The 11,525-nt window shown below is 37.7% G+C and overlaps 2 protein-coding genes across 2 annotated transcripts; both read right to left on the minus strand.

Moving 5' to 3' along the window:
• Positions 1–3,699: 3,699 nt before the first annotated feature.
• LOC112202083 lies at positions 3,700–4,580 on the minus strand. Its single transcript, XM_024342993.2, has 2 exons — positions 4,229–4,580; positions 3,700–4,144 (listed from the first exon to the last, which is right to left on the minus strand). Exons 1-2 carry the CDS (start codon positions 4,571–4,573, stop codon positions 4,040–4,042), a joined length of 450 nt encoding a protein of 149 aa, XP_024198761.2. The 5' UTR covers positions 4,574–4,580; the 3' UTR covers positions 3,700–4,039.
• A 1,134-nt stretch (positions 4,581–5,714) lies between these two features.
• On the minus strand, positions 5,715–10,687 carry LOC112202076. The gene is made up of 12 exons (XM_024342985.2): positions 10,528–10,687; positions 8,548–9,716; positions 8,242–8,354; positions 7,989–8,108; positions 7,744–7,831; positions 7,296–7,387; positions 7,091–7,195; positions 6,818–6,927; positions 6,497–6,584; positions 6,361–6,396; positions 6,161–6,257; positions 5,715–6,062 (listed from the first exon to the last, which is right to left on the minus strand). Exons 2-11 carry the CDS (start codon positions 9,542–9,544, stop codon positions 6,174–6,176), a joined length of 1,833 nt encoding a protein of 610 aa, XP_024198753.1. The 5' UTR covers positions 9,545–9,716; positions 10,528–10,687; the 3' UTR covers positions 5,715–6,062; positions 6,161–6,173.
• Between the last annotated feature and the right edge of the window lie 838 nt (positions 10,688–11,525).

An 11,525-nucleotide genomic window follows, 5' to 3' on the forward strand; every position in this document is an offset into this window, starting at 1 on the left:
TTGTGCCTACCATCTCAACCGCTTCATTGGCAAACAGCGTCGGTGGAAGCCCCAATATCTCAATCTAGACCTGAAAACTTTGGATCACGATTGTTGTAGCATCACTTCGACTGTCATATTCAGCCAACAGGAACATGGAGCAACCGTAAAACCATGGTCCCCCATAAACAGTCTACTTGCTTTCATCCTCATTTGAGAGTTTCAGAATGAACCTATCTCTTTGATTGCGAATCAATAAACAATTCTTCAAGCCTCATACAAATGCCGCAGTCCCCATCAGAGATTTAGGGTCTGTTTTTTAACTTTTTTTCTTCTGAGAGATCAATTTCTCAACACCAAAAGAGTAGTAAAAAATTGCAGTTGCTCCGGTGGTGCCAAAGGACACACATCTATTCTCCGAGATAGCAAGTGCGGCGGCGAGCCGTGTTGAGACCTCCTCAACCATTGCGGATGACAACAGTGCTAAAATGAAAGTTCGTGAAATCCTAGCTCTGAGAAACTCTCTCCTTTCTGTCTTGAGGGATAATTGATGTGCTAGCGCATTTATGCCCAAACAATTTTGCTATAATGGTATATGAGTAAATAACATCAAATTGGCAGAGGTTTGATGGTTAATAGTTTGAATGTTTGATCAAATAAAATATAATATATGAAAATAATACACAGGTTTGTTGGATATATCAAAGACTCATTTATATCCGACAAATTAAATATTTTTTTTAAGAAAAGGTTGTCAATCCATTAAGAGTAAAAGTAGGTAACAATATATCATAACCGTACGTCAATATTGAATCATGTAATGCTACCCTAAAACAACCTAGATGTAATTATCCTAGAGTGAACCACAAGTAACCAAGAAGACAATGCCCTAAAGACCGAAATCCGTGCTAACCTATTCAAAATATTTATGACCAATTACGCAGAGGGGCCCCCATGATCAATAGTTCAATACTAACTAAAATCCAGAGTGAGCTCGAGCAAACCCAAAGGTAAGGGATCCAGACCTGACCCGATGAGCAACCCAACACCCGCATTAGTGGTCAAGCCACCATCCCCACCACCTGTAGCCAAGATATCAGAGCAAGTGCAGCGGTATGCTGAACTGGGCAAAAAAAGTCATTTTGATGATGTGTTGACCGGGTATATTGAAAAAGCACCTTCCACCGGTCCCTTTTTGACTGGACAAAAGATGGCCTTTTTTGACCCAGGCTAAGAAAAATGTCATGGCCTTGACATATTGCTTGCCCAGGTGAAGAAGCAAGCTAGCTCAGCCCATCAGGCCACATGGGTGACGTTAGTGGCCAATTAAAGAGATAGACGTCATGACCTTAATCTGGGCCGTTGTTTTCAATTAATGTTCAGATCCAACGGTGGTGCAATTATATGTATATATAGGGTTGTAACGGTAACAAAATGGTAAGAGAAAATATTGTTAAAAATTCTAAATATTTCTCTATAAACACCCTCCATTTATTTTACATCTCACCCAAAAAAAATTATATTTCATAGTTACACAATGAACAGTGAAATAAAACTGTAAAAAAATCAATGAACAGTGAAAAAATAAAATAATGAACAGTCTTGACCGGTCAAGAAAAAAAACGGGTGCTAACCTATGTCCAGTGGCAGTGAACAGTAATTTGACTGGTCGAATTCTTAACTTTTCGACCTTGACATTTCTTGACTACGGGTGAACTTGCTCTTAGAACTTGTACAGCTGACTAAGTCCAGACCAAACTGGTTGCCGCCATAGCCAAGCCCAATTGATTCGGTTGTTTCCAGCTGAACCTTAGCGCCACCGTCACACATCGCTAAGGAAATAGCGACAGCCAAACTTGAAACGCCTGCCCCAGCTTGTGATCAACTCCTCGCCATCAGCGAAATCCCAATCACCACTAGCCCAGCATCAAGCCAAGCCTTCACCACACAAAGTCGATAAGAAAAGCCCAGCGTCGCCATCAACACCAGGCTTCAGAAGAAGAATCCAGAACTGCCTTCAATTCGAGGGAAGGAGAAGCCGGTCACCCCACTCCAACAAGATGAAACGCCCTCGAAAGCATAGCAGTAGTATGAGATTAGAAAGATCCGATTGCTGCCGGAGACATGGCCTGGAATACCAGCGAAAAAAGAACAAAATGAGGAAACCAGCAACAGGACGAGGCTGGCCCTCTGCTTAGCATGAACTGCGAATACAAATGCAGCATTTAGTAAAAAACAACTCTTTTATCAGCAGAACGGAAGTTTTCAAATCTGTGCTGCTTGCATTCACCTAAAACTTAATTCTATCCATCGTCAATCAACACTGAAAATGTGAGTTCTATAATTTTATTTGCTTATCCCTGGTCATCGACATCCAGCCACGTTATGCAGATTCACCAACTAACCAAAAGCGATATATAGCTTGGGTGCCAGAAGTCTGTTAAAAGCTGCTATAAAATATCAGGTGAGAAACTAGTTAGGGAAGCACAGGTGTAGAAAACACCTCACTCTGTGCATATAGACAGTTGAGCATTTTAAAGGAACTCCAACAAAATATGCTGGCTCCTCGATTCTCATTCTTTATCTTGGAATGAAAAGTGCAAAGATCATTATCAGGTAGATCCAGGGTTTACCGTAAATGCCCAATTCCAACTTTCAATTAAGTTGGAATTGGGCATGCATAAATTGAAAGTTGCACTCGCATGGATTTCTGTAATCCTAAAGCATGCATAAATTGAAAGTTGGAACTTGAGCCTAACAATTGCTCATACAAATGATGCTCCTACCCCTTTTCAACAATTAAAACAGAAATCAGATGCCATAACACCACAACATCGAAGACGATGCTTGTGACGCTCCTATCTCTTTGCAACAGTTAAAACACAAAACTCATAATTTTGACATCATGGAACTTGAGCTTTGCTTGGCCACATGGTTTACGACTTATGGATTCAAAGCTGCATAAATGAATGCGAACAAGCTGAAGCAGAGATAATTTGAGGGTAAAGAATGGTGAGAAACAGTTATCAGAGAAGAGATTATGATTTTACTATGTGATTACCTCAATTCAATTGCTACTGCTTCATGAAGATTGAACGATTTCACAGAACAATGGGAACAAAGAGTTGAAATATTAGAGTTTAACCAACAAACACAGAAAGGGATAGAGCCAGGAGTATTTGCTTGGTGCAGTTATCTCTCTAGAAAAGGGTCACAACCTCACTAATATTTGGCATACAACGACACTGCAAAGAACATCTTAGCCGGTATGAGTTAGAATCATGAAGCACATATTCTAGCAACTATGAATCCACATCTGGATTACATCTTTCCGCATCTGGATTACACCTTAACTTAGAATATGAAAGGCATCACAACACTAACGGATGCCATAACACCAACATTTCAACAATGAAGATGATGCCTATGAAGTCCAGCACAACTAAGCCACATAAGCTGCATGTGGTATGCACGCATGATAGCTAGAGATTCCTGATATGGGACTTCTAATGCCTAAGCCAGTAAACAAGATGCCACAGCCAAGGCAACCAAATACTTCCATCATCCCTAACCAATAAAGAGATAGAACCTTGACAGACGCAATTCCATTCTAAACTAGGTTTCAGACAGTGTCACACCAGAAAACATTTCCGAAAATTAAAGTCGATAGAGGTGAACTTGTTATTAACAACACTTCCTTTCTATAAACAACATCAACAGAGTAGCTGAAGTATAAGGTATAAAAGTAGCCAAACCTTGTGATTTATAGCTTTTATAGGATAGTAAGAGAACCACACCACACTCAATGTTAGATACAGAAACCAGATAAATGGACATTGCAACAATTACAACACTAGGATGGACATTGATGAATGGTAATTACAGCTACATAACCATTCCTAAAGCAGCACAAAACAATGGATTTTTCAATTGGATCTCTAAAAATTACACATCTTAGCAAATGAGCTTTCAATATCATACACCACCACCACCATAGCAGTCAATCCCAAACCTGAACGTATACGTGTTATTAGAAGTAAGACCCAGTTCCCCAAAGAGGTCAATCCGTTGACTTTGAGGAAGACGTGACCAAATGCCTCCATAGGTATCGTCCACTGGCCATGTCCACAAAGGTCCAGAACCCAGATTCCATGGCTGAGCAAACCTGCAACAAAAACCAAAGATTGAAACTTTATCCAAGATGATAGAAACCCAGAAGAAAAAGATGAAAGCTTTAGAAATGGGTTACCTTGGAAAATCGATTGGGGGAGTTTTTGGGGTTAATCTCGAGGTGGGTGTCATCGTCGGTGGGGGTCAATTGGGGGGGCTCGGATTTGAGGTTTCTGAGGAGGAAGAAGCCGGCGAGGGTGGCGGAGAGGAAGACGAGGATGAATCTGAGAGGGCACATTTCGATTCTCAATCTCTCAGGGGGAAGAGTCTGAGAGAGAGAGAGAGAGAGAAGAGGGATTAAGAGAGAAATGTGTGGGGTTGGGTGATGATGATAAAATGAAAAAGAAAAGAGAGGGAGGAGCAGGAAGGGTGCAGTTGAAGAATGGTCAATTTTAGTTAGGGGAATGAGATCATTGACCAACATGAAATGAATAGAGAAGGGGTGGGTTTTATTTGTAACTTTGGATGCATGCGATGGTTGCATTCGACCTACCTCATCCACAAATGTCTTAATTCACTTTTTTGATAAACACCTTTATTTTTTATTTTTTATTCATACGTTGATAGGAATGCACTAGAAACTCCTTTATATAATTCAGTAAGGTAAGCAAAAGTTTGATGAGAGGAGAGGTTATCCTACCTCCCGTATTTGGAGCTGGACTAATGTGAGACACGTCTCCACAATCTTCTGTATCAATTTTCGTAAGAGATTTACTGATTACGCGATCCAAAACAGAACTGCTAACAACAGGGATCGAATTTGGATTGGGGCTCAACCACAAGCACGCCCACATCAACTAAATCAACCCACGTTAGTAGTAAAATATATTCTAGGCATGTTCAGAATATTTTTTTAATATATATTTTAGAAAAAACAATCATTTTTATCCTCATCCTGTGATGTCAGTGAGTACCTATGATATCCATGATGCTAGCTATTTTAAACAATTAACGAGTTATAATTCACGGATAAAATAATTTTTCTTATATTTGATTTAGTATAGTTGATTTTTCTTTTTGTTATTTAGTTATGTTCATGTTGCTTTATTTTATCATACAAATTACCCTCGCGAGTACAGTTTGATTCTTGATGATTTTTAACTGATGAAAGAAATTTAGTAGAAACCAATGAGAGGAATATGAAAATGCTTAAGAATTCAAACCACAAACATGTGAAAGCAACATGCTAATATTATGAAGGAATGAGAGGAATATGAACATGCTCAAAAATTCAAAATTGGCTTTTCTTGTTTACCCTCTAATTTTGGCTGAACCAACCAATTGGAAACGAATTTTTCATGTATAATATAAATGTGTACAAAGTCTCTGTTATCAGACCTAACCGCGTCACCTACCATTGATTCTCAGACTATGTCAAACAAAATTCTATGACAACTATAGGCCTTTTTCATTGTATTTATCCAAATTGAGGAGATAAAGCTATATAACAAAAAGTCCACCATGTTGCAATTGGCATTGGATCCCACTAATTTTCACAACCAATGCAAGTTTTCAACCACTCACCAAGAATGAGTCTTTTATAATCGAAAAACCAAGAATTAGTCTTATCTTTGCAATTTTCTTTTGTTCAAGGGTTATCATAACTCTTTTTTAATAATTGATGAACTAATAAATTTCCATCAACATGACCACTGAGTATCATGCTAAGCACATATTAGGCTAATTACAGGTCAGTTTCATAACAGATCACTGTCAAAGGCACAACATCAAATCGAATCAGCCGTCCTTTTCTTGCCTGTAAGTCGGAAAGTGATATCATATTGTAGAACTCCTAGTCAGTTCGCGCAGGCAAACAAATCTGCAGCGTTGTGCCTTTTATTTCTGAGTTTGAGGCTTTCGGCTTACTTGGAATGGTGAGCCAAAACATTTGCACAGGAAGTGGATCGCGCAGCCTGCAAGGAACGTAAGTAAAACTTCATCAACTAGCTCGGAAGAAAACCAAAATGTTGAGAAGTTGGGATACAAGAATTATTCATAAGAAAGCACTCACCTGACTACACATTTCAAACTTTGGCAACTCGAGCAATTTTTGCCAGCACTGTTCGTAAACTTCGTATACCAGCTCCAGTTCTTGAGCTCATCATCATCTGAAATAAGAATTAAAATCCGAAGTAGTTAAGTTATTGGTAACATAATGCTGTACAAATTTGTGTTTGTGACTATCAGCAGATCAAATAATAGAGGGCATACCACAGGTTGGACCACAGACTTATTTGCCTTGAGGCTCTGCAATATGAATTTTTGAATTAAAAATGTTAGTCTTATCCAAAGAAAATGCTGCTTCAGTTTTTAGTAGATAGATTACCATTTTATACGATCAAATTACCTCTTCAATTTGCATTGCACGGCGTGCTACATCAATTGGGAAAACCGCATCCGATTTCGTTAATAAAATCTGATACTTGGTTTGAGATCTGTAAATCAAGCAATGAAAGTCATAAAACTCGAGCACAAGCCCTATAATTTCAGTGTGCACATATACAAGTATGTGCAAACAAGTGTGTATTAGTGTGCGCATACGCAGGACATGAAGAAAATAGAGGGCTCTGTATCATCCTCTACCACATACACAGTGCCACTAATAAGGTAATACCCACACTCATCAAACTTAACACTTTTTCCAAGAATGTCTACATGTAATTTGTACCTTTCCATTAGGTCAATGAGTTCACGATCCCTAGGCTTCATTCCCCATTTGGTATCAATAAGTAAGCACACTCGTTTTAGACCAACTCTTGTGGAAACATACTCCTTCACCTACAAAGTTTGAAGCATCCAAGCACATACATTAGCATATATTACAATAAGATCACTGGATTCACTCATGTGCATACCGGAACAAAAGCGAAGCTAATATGCTAAAGAAGTGACTAATAAAAAATGTCACTACAGAAAAGATAAGGGATATTTAAATACTCACAAGCTCCTCCCAAGCATCCTTAACCTCTTCTTTAGCATAAGCAAAGCCATATCCAGGCAAATCAACCAAACAGAGCTTTGATCCAAGATTGAAGAAATTAATACTCTGCAGAAGAAGTGCAGCTGTCATCAACAAACTGAAAGCTACCAAAAACGAAAAACACTGAAAAGCTGCTGAAATCACAGCAACAAAGTTTATTTCTAACCTGAGTAAGACCAGGCTTATCTGATGTTCGTGCAACACCCCAATTTCTGGTAAGTGCATTAAGTAGTGATGATTTCCCAACATTTGACCTTCCTAAAAAGGCAACAGAAGGCAATTGTATCACTTATTATCTCACTGAAGAAGATTATATCTACAAAATTAAACAGTAAATTTTCTGATTCCAATAGTCTGAAGCGACCTGAATATTGCAAACTAATGAGGAACATCAAATCCATAAAAAATTCACAAACTCAAGCATACAAATCAATTCTCCCTGATAGGGAGAGAAAGACGACTTCTTCAAAAAGTGAAATATTTTATCTACCAATCAAAAACAGGAAGATGCATACTCAAGATTATACACTCATAAATCACATCAGAAATAAAGTAACTACAGTTAAAGAAGAAAAGGCAATAGTAAGGTTTCGGTGAAAAAAAACCAAATGAACCTGCAAATGCAATCTCCGGAAGATCAGGAGGTGGAAATGATGATGAAACTTTTGCAGCAGCAAAAAATGTCAATTTACTCCTAAATATCTGCAAACATTAATTATCAATAACAATGGTTCCATATGAGACAGTAAGGAGGCTTACCCTCCCAATAAATGAATTTAAGCTTGTTTCAGAAAACATGGAAAAAAATACATCTAATATTACAAACATGAGGATGTTTATCTAGACTTGTATCACATACATTTTCCTCAATCCGCTCTCTTTCTGAGCTGGTAGAGAAAGGAGTATTATCCAATGGTGAAGAAAGCTCAGTGTTGTAGCCTGCCCTCCTCAGCTCAATCAAGCGTCTACGACCCAACAACTACAAATAATAAATAAATAAACACATTATACTTAGAGAATGAACAGGAGAATATATATCACAAAGATTGGAAAACCTGTATATAATCAATATCATATATCCAAAACATCAAAAGACCTGTCATACAAATTACATTATCTTCGACATAGGAAAGGATTGATGGACTTGGTTGGATTGCACGAAATTGTGCATTCTTTGATATCTCAGCTTTTTCCTCAACATCTTTTTCCTTCTCCTTTAAGTTTTCTGCATGACAAGAAAAGTACAGGTGTAATCACAATGAAAACTACTTTATATAGTTTAGAAAATGTATCGCTTACCAATGGTAAATAATACGTATACATAGAAAAAATTAAGCAAAAAGAAATTAATATTAAGAACCGACAACACATATATTTCAGTAAAGATATACACACAAAAGGTATTGATAAAAACTGACCATTTGTAGCAATACTATCATCAAGTCGTTTATTTGAAATATCATATGGGTCTAGTCGCATTCGCTTCTTCTTCTTTCGCTGACCATCTAGCACATCTGATCCTTCATCCGAGATATTCTTTTCCAGTGCTTTTTTCTTCACAGTATTTGGAAGAGATATATTTGGGGATTTTTGCAAGTCTGGTTTTATTTGGTTATGTTTCTTCAGTGAAGTACTCCAACCACCATCAGTTGTAATGGATTCCATCTCATCAACATCCTTAACTTTGGTTTTATTGGAACGTTTCTCACTTCTAACCTTAGGAGAAAAACGTTTAGTTTCAGAAGCAGTGATATCAGAACCCCATGTAGAGCGAGGATGCGAAGGAAATCTGCTGCCACTCTTTTCATTACCAAAATGATCAGCGTCCTTAACTTTTGTTTCATTGTAAACTTTTGCACTTCTAACCTTGGGAGAAAAACGTTTAGTTTCAGAAGTATTCTCTAATCCATCAGAATCCCACTTAGAACGGGGACGAGAAGGAAATCTACTATTATTCTTTTCATTGCCGAAGTTATTATAAACTTTTGCACTTCTCTCCTTGGGAGAAAACCGTTTAGTTTCAGAAGCACTCTCATTAGAACCCCACTTGTAACGAGGACGTGAAGGAGATCTACTGTAGTTCTTCTCATTAATATAACCATACTTCAATTGATTCTGTCCTTTTTTAGATAAAACCTTCCTATAAGGTGCCTCCTCATTACTGTTAGCCTCCCAAGCTGCATCTCGATCAACATAGATTCTCTTCCTTCTATCAAAAACTCCCCGACTCCCTTCTTCAGCATCATGAAACTTCTTATCTCTTACACTCGATTTATAGTTCTCTCTCTTACGATTCTCACTCTCATTGACATTATCTTCAGCCTTCTTTCTCCCACTATTTGAAAACTTAGAATTTCCAACTGCTATTTTGAGTTTCTTATTGAACTTAAACCTTAATTTTTCCTCTGCAGACATTCTCTAATCACTAAAGACTAGTTTAAAACCCTGAAATATAGAAAATAGCAATTCCCCTACCAATAACTTAAAGATTCAGAAGATAATAGTCACAACTCACAAGGAAAATCTTCGTCCGGCATACACTTCAGAGCCAGGGCTGAAGATACTGAAATTCAAGCCTGAATCCCACCTATAAAATATACCGGATAAGAAAGAAATCAGGGAATACAGTGCATTTGCATTTTCACTAGGATACTGAAATTCAAGCCTGAATCCCACCTATAAAATATACCGGATAAGAAAGAAATCAGGGAATACAGTGCATTTGCATTTTCACTAGCATTAGCGTTATCATTTAAAAAAACCATCAGTACATTTGTTTGGAATGAAACAACAAACAAAAAGAAAAGAAACTGACATATCAAACTATATTCACATTTCCCATTATACTGAAAACCTCCATTCTACTGAGCCCAATACAACTACTGGGCCAGCGGAGATGAAAAACGTAAGGATCGGATAATTTTGAGCATTAATTCTCACAAAGTAGATATAAGTATCTGATCTTCAAGATTTAATCAAAACAGCAGTCTTTTGCAATCAAACAAAAGCGCTGTTTGTTTCTACAGATTGGCCATTACATTGGGTCCTTCCAACACCAAACCCACAGTTTGGATGAAGTTCCTAAAAATTTATCCGTACCAAATATTCTCAATATAACATCTAGGAATCATCAATACCTCATACAACTCATGGGCAGAGCAGAAATTAAAAGACTAAGCATCTTGACATACAGTTTGAGTTGAAATTCTAACAAAACAAATTCTTTTTCATTGAAACACAGTCCTTTTCAATGAAGCAAAGTCCTTTCAATGCCGAATTCACACTTTAGATGAAGCTAATGGCATTTCATTCCATACCAAATGTACCCAATATCTCATATCGCTATGAGGTTATCTTAAAAGGAATATCAACTAAGAACAAATTCGTTTGGTACTTACCGGACTCCTCCTCTGAACCTCAACGGCGACCACCGTAAGCACGAAGCCTTTAAAACCAGAACCCAACTGTAAACCGCGAATTGGACCGCTAGTCCAGTTCAGTTGTTGCAAAACCAAGTCTTAAACCCTAAACCCTCACAATAAAAATGGAAAATGGAAATGTCTCTACCCCTAAAAATCGTTCATATATGTGATGAAAAATAATTTATATTCAAGACTGATTGGGCTTACTCAGAACAACCAAAACTGGCCCATTGAAACTGGAGATCGTTTATAATGGCTTCTTTCACAGTCCTTTTCATGAGGAATTTGATTGGCCCATTTAATTTATTTAATGGACTGAACATCCTTTTAAATGGCTAGGCTTCTGCTCAGCTCTATTCATGAATTTTTGATTTGGGTAGGCCTGGGCACGGGCTGATTTTACTCTGAAAGAACTGGGCCCGAGACCGGACTGAGAGGCATTTTTTCGCATATTAATACAGAGTCCGGCTAAAGCCTGAACCGACTACTTTTGGGCCAGTTTTTGGGGTTTTCGAGCCCAATAAAGGTAGTCCAGACTCTGGCCCTATAGCCCCTCAAAATCTTTTTTTGTTTATCTTAGCCCACCAATTGGAGATGAAAATTAAAACAGCTAAATCCAGCTCATAGCAAGGGATGGCATAAAAACCCACGGATATGGGTACTCACGGGTACTGGTTCCATTTGGGTAAAAATATTCAAGTATGGATAGTAGTAAATTACCCATAGGTAAACGGGTAATGGGTGTTAGATACCCGCTCCGCCGCTCGGATATAAGTATATCCGCGGGTACACATACTCATATAACTTATTAAACTTTTTTTAATATCCAAACTTTCTACAAAAAAAATTGTTTTTTTTTTTTTTTTTCCAATTTTCAATCACAATTAAGTTAAAAAAAAAAAAAAAAAAAAAACAAAGAAACTTTTTCTGGCGATAGTCCCAAATCTTCATCTTTTCAGATTACAGTTTCATCT

The sequence above is a fragment of the Rosa chinensis genome, chromosome 5, assembly GCF_002994745.2.
Source record: "Rosa chinensis cultivar Old Blush chromosome 5, RchiOBHm-V2, whole genome shotgun sequence".
In the NCBI taxonomy this organism is placed as follows: Eukaryota; Viridiplantae; Streptophyta; class Magnoliopsida; order Rosales; family Rosaceae; genus Rosa; species Rosa chinensis.

Coding starts and splice junctions, on each gene's coding strand:
- LOC112202083 (XM_024342993.2), bottom strand. CDS start 4,573: ATGTTGGTCAATGATCTCATTCCCCTAACTAAAATTGACCATTCTTCA. Junction 4,145..4,228: donor CCCCCAATCGATTTTCCAAG/GTAACCCATTTC, acceptor TTTTTGTTGCAG/GTTTGCTCAGCCATGGAATC.
- LOC112202076 (XM_024342985.2), bottom strand. CDS start 9,544: ATGTCTGCAGAGGAAAAATTAAGGTTTAAGTTCAATAAGAAACTCAAA. Junction 7,196..7,295: donor ATAAGCCTGGTCTTACTCAG/GTTAGAAATAAA, acceptor CTTCTTCTGCAG/AGTATTAATTTCTTCAATCT. Junction 6,397..6,496: donor GTGCAATGCAAATTGAAGAG/GTAATTTGATCG, acceptor TTCATATTGCAG/AGCCTCAAGGCAAATAAGTC.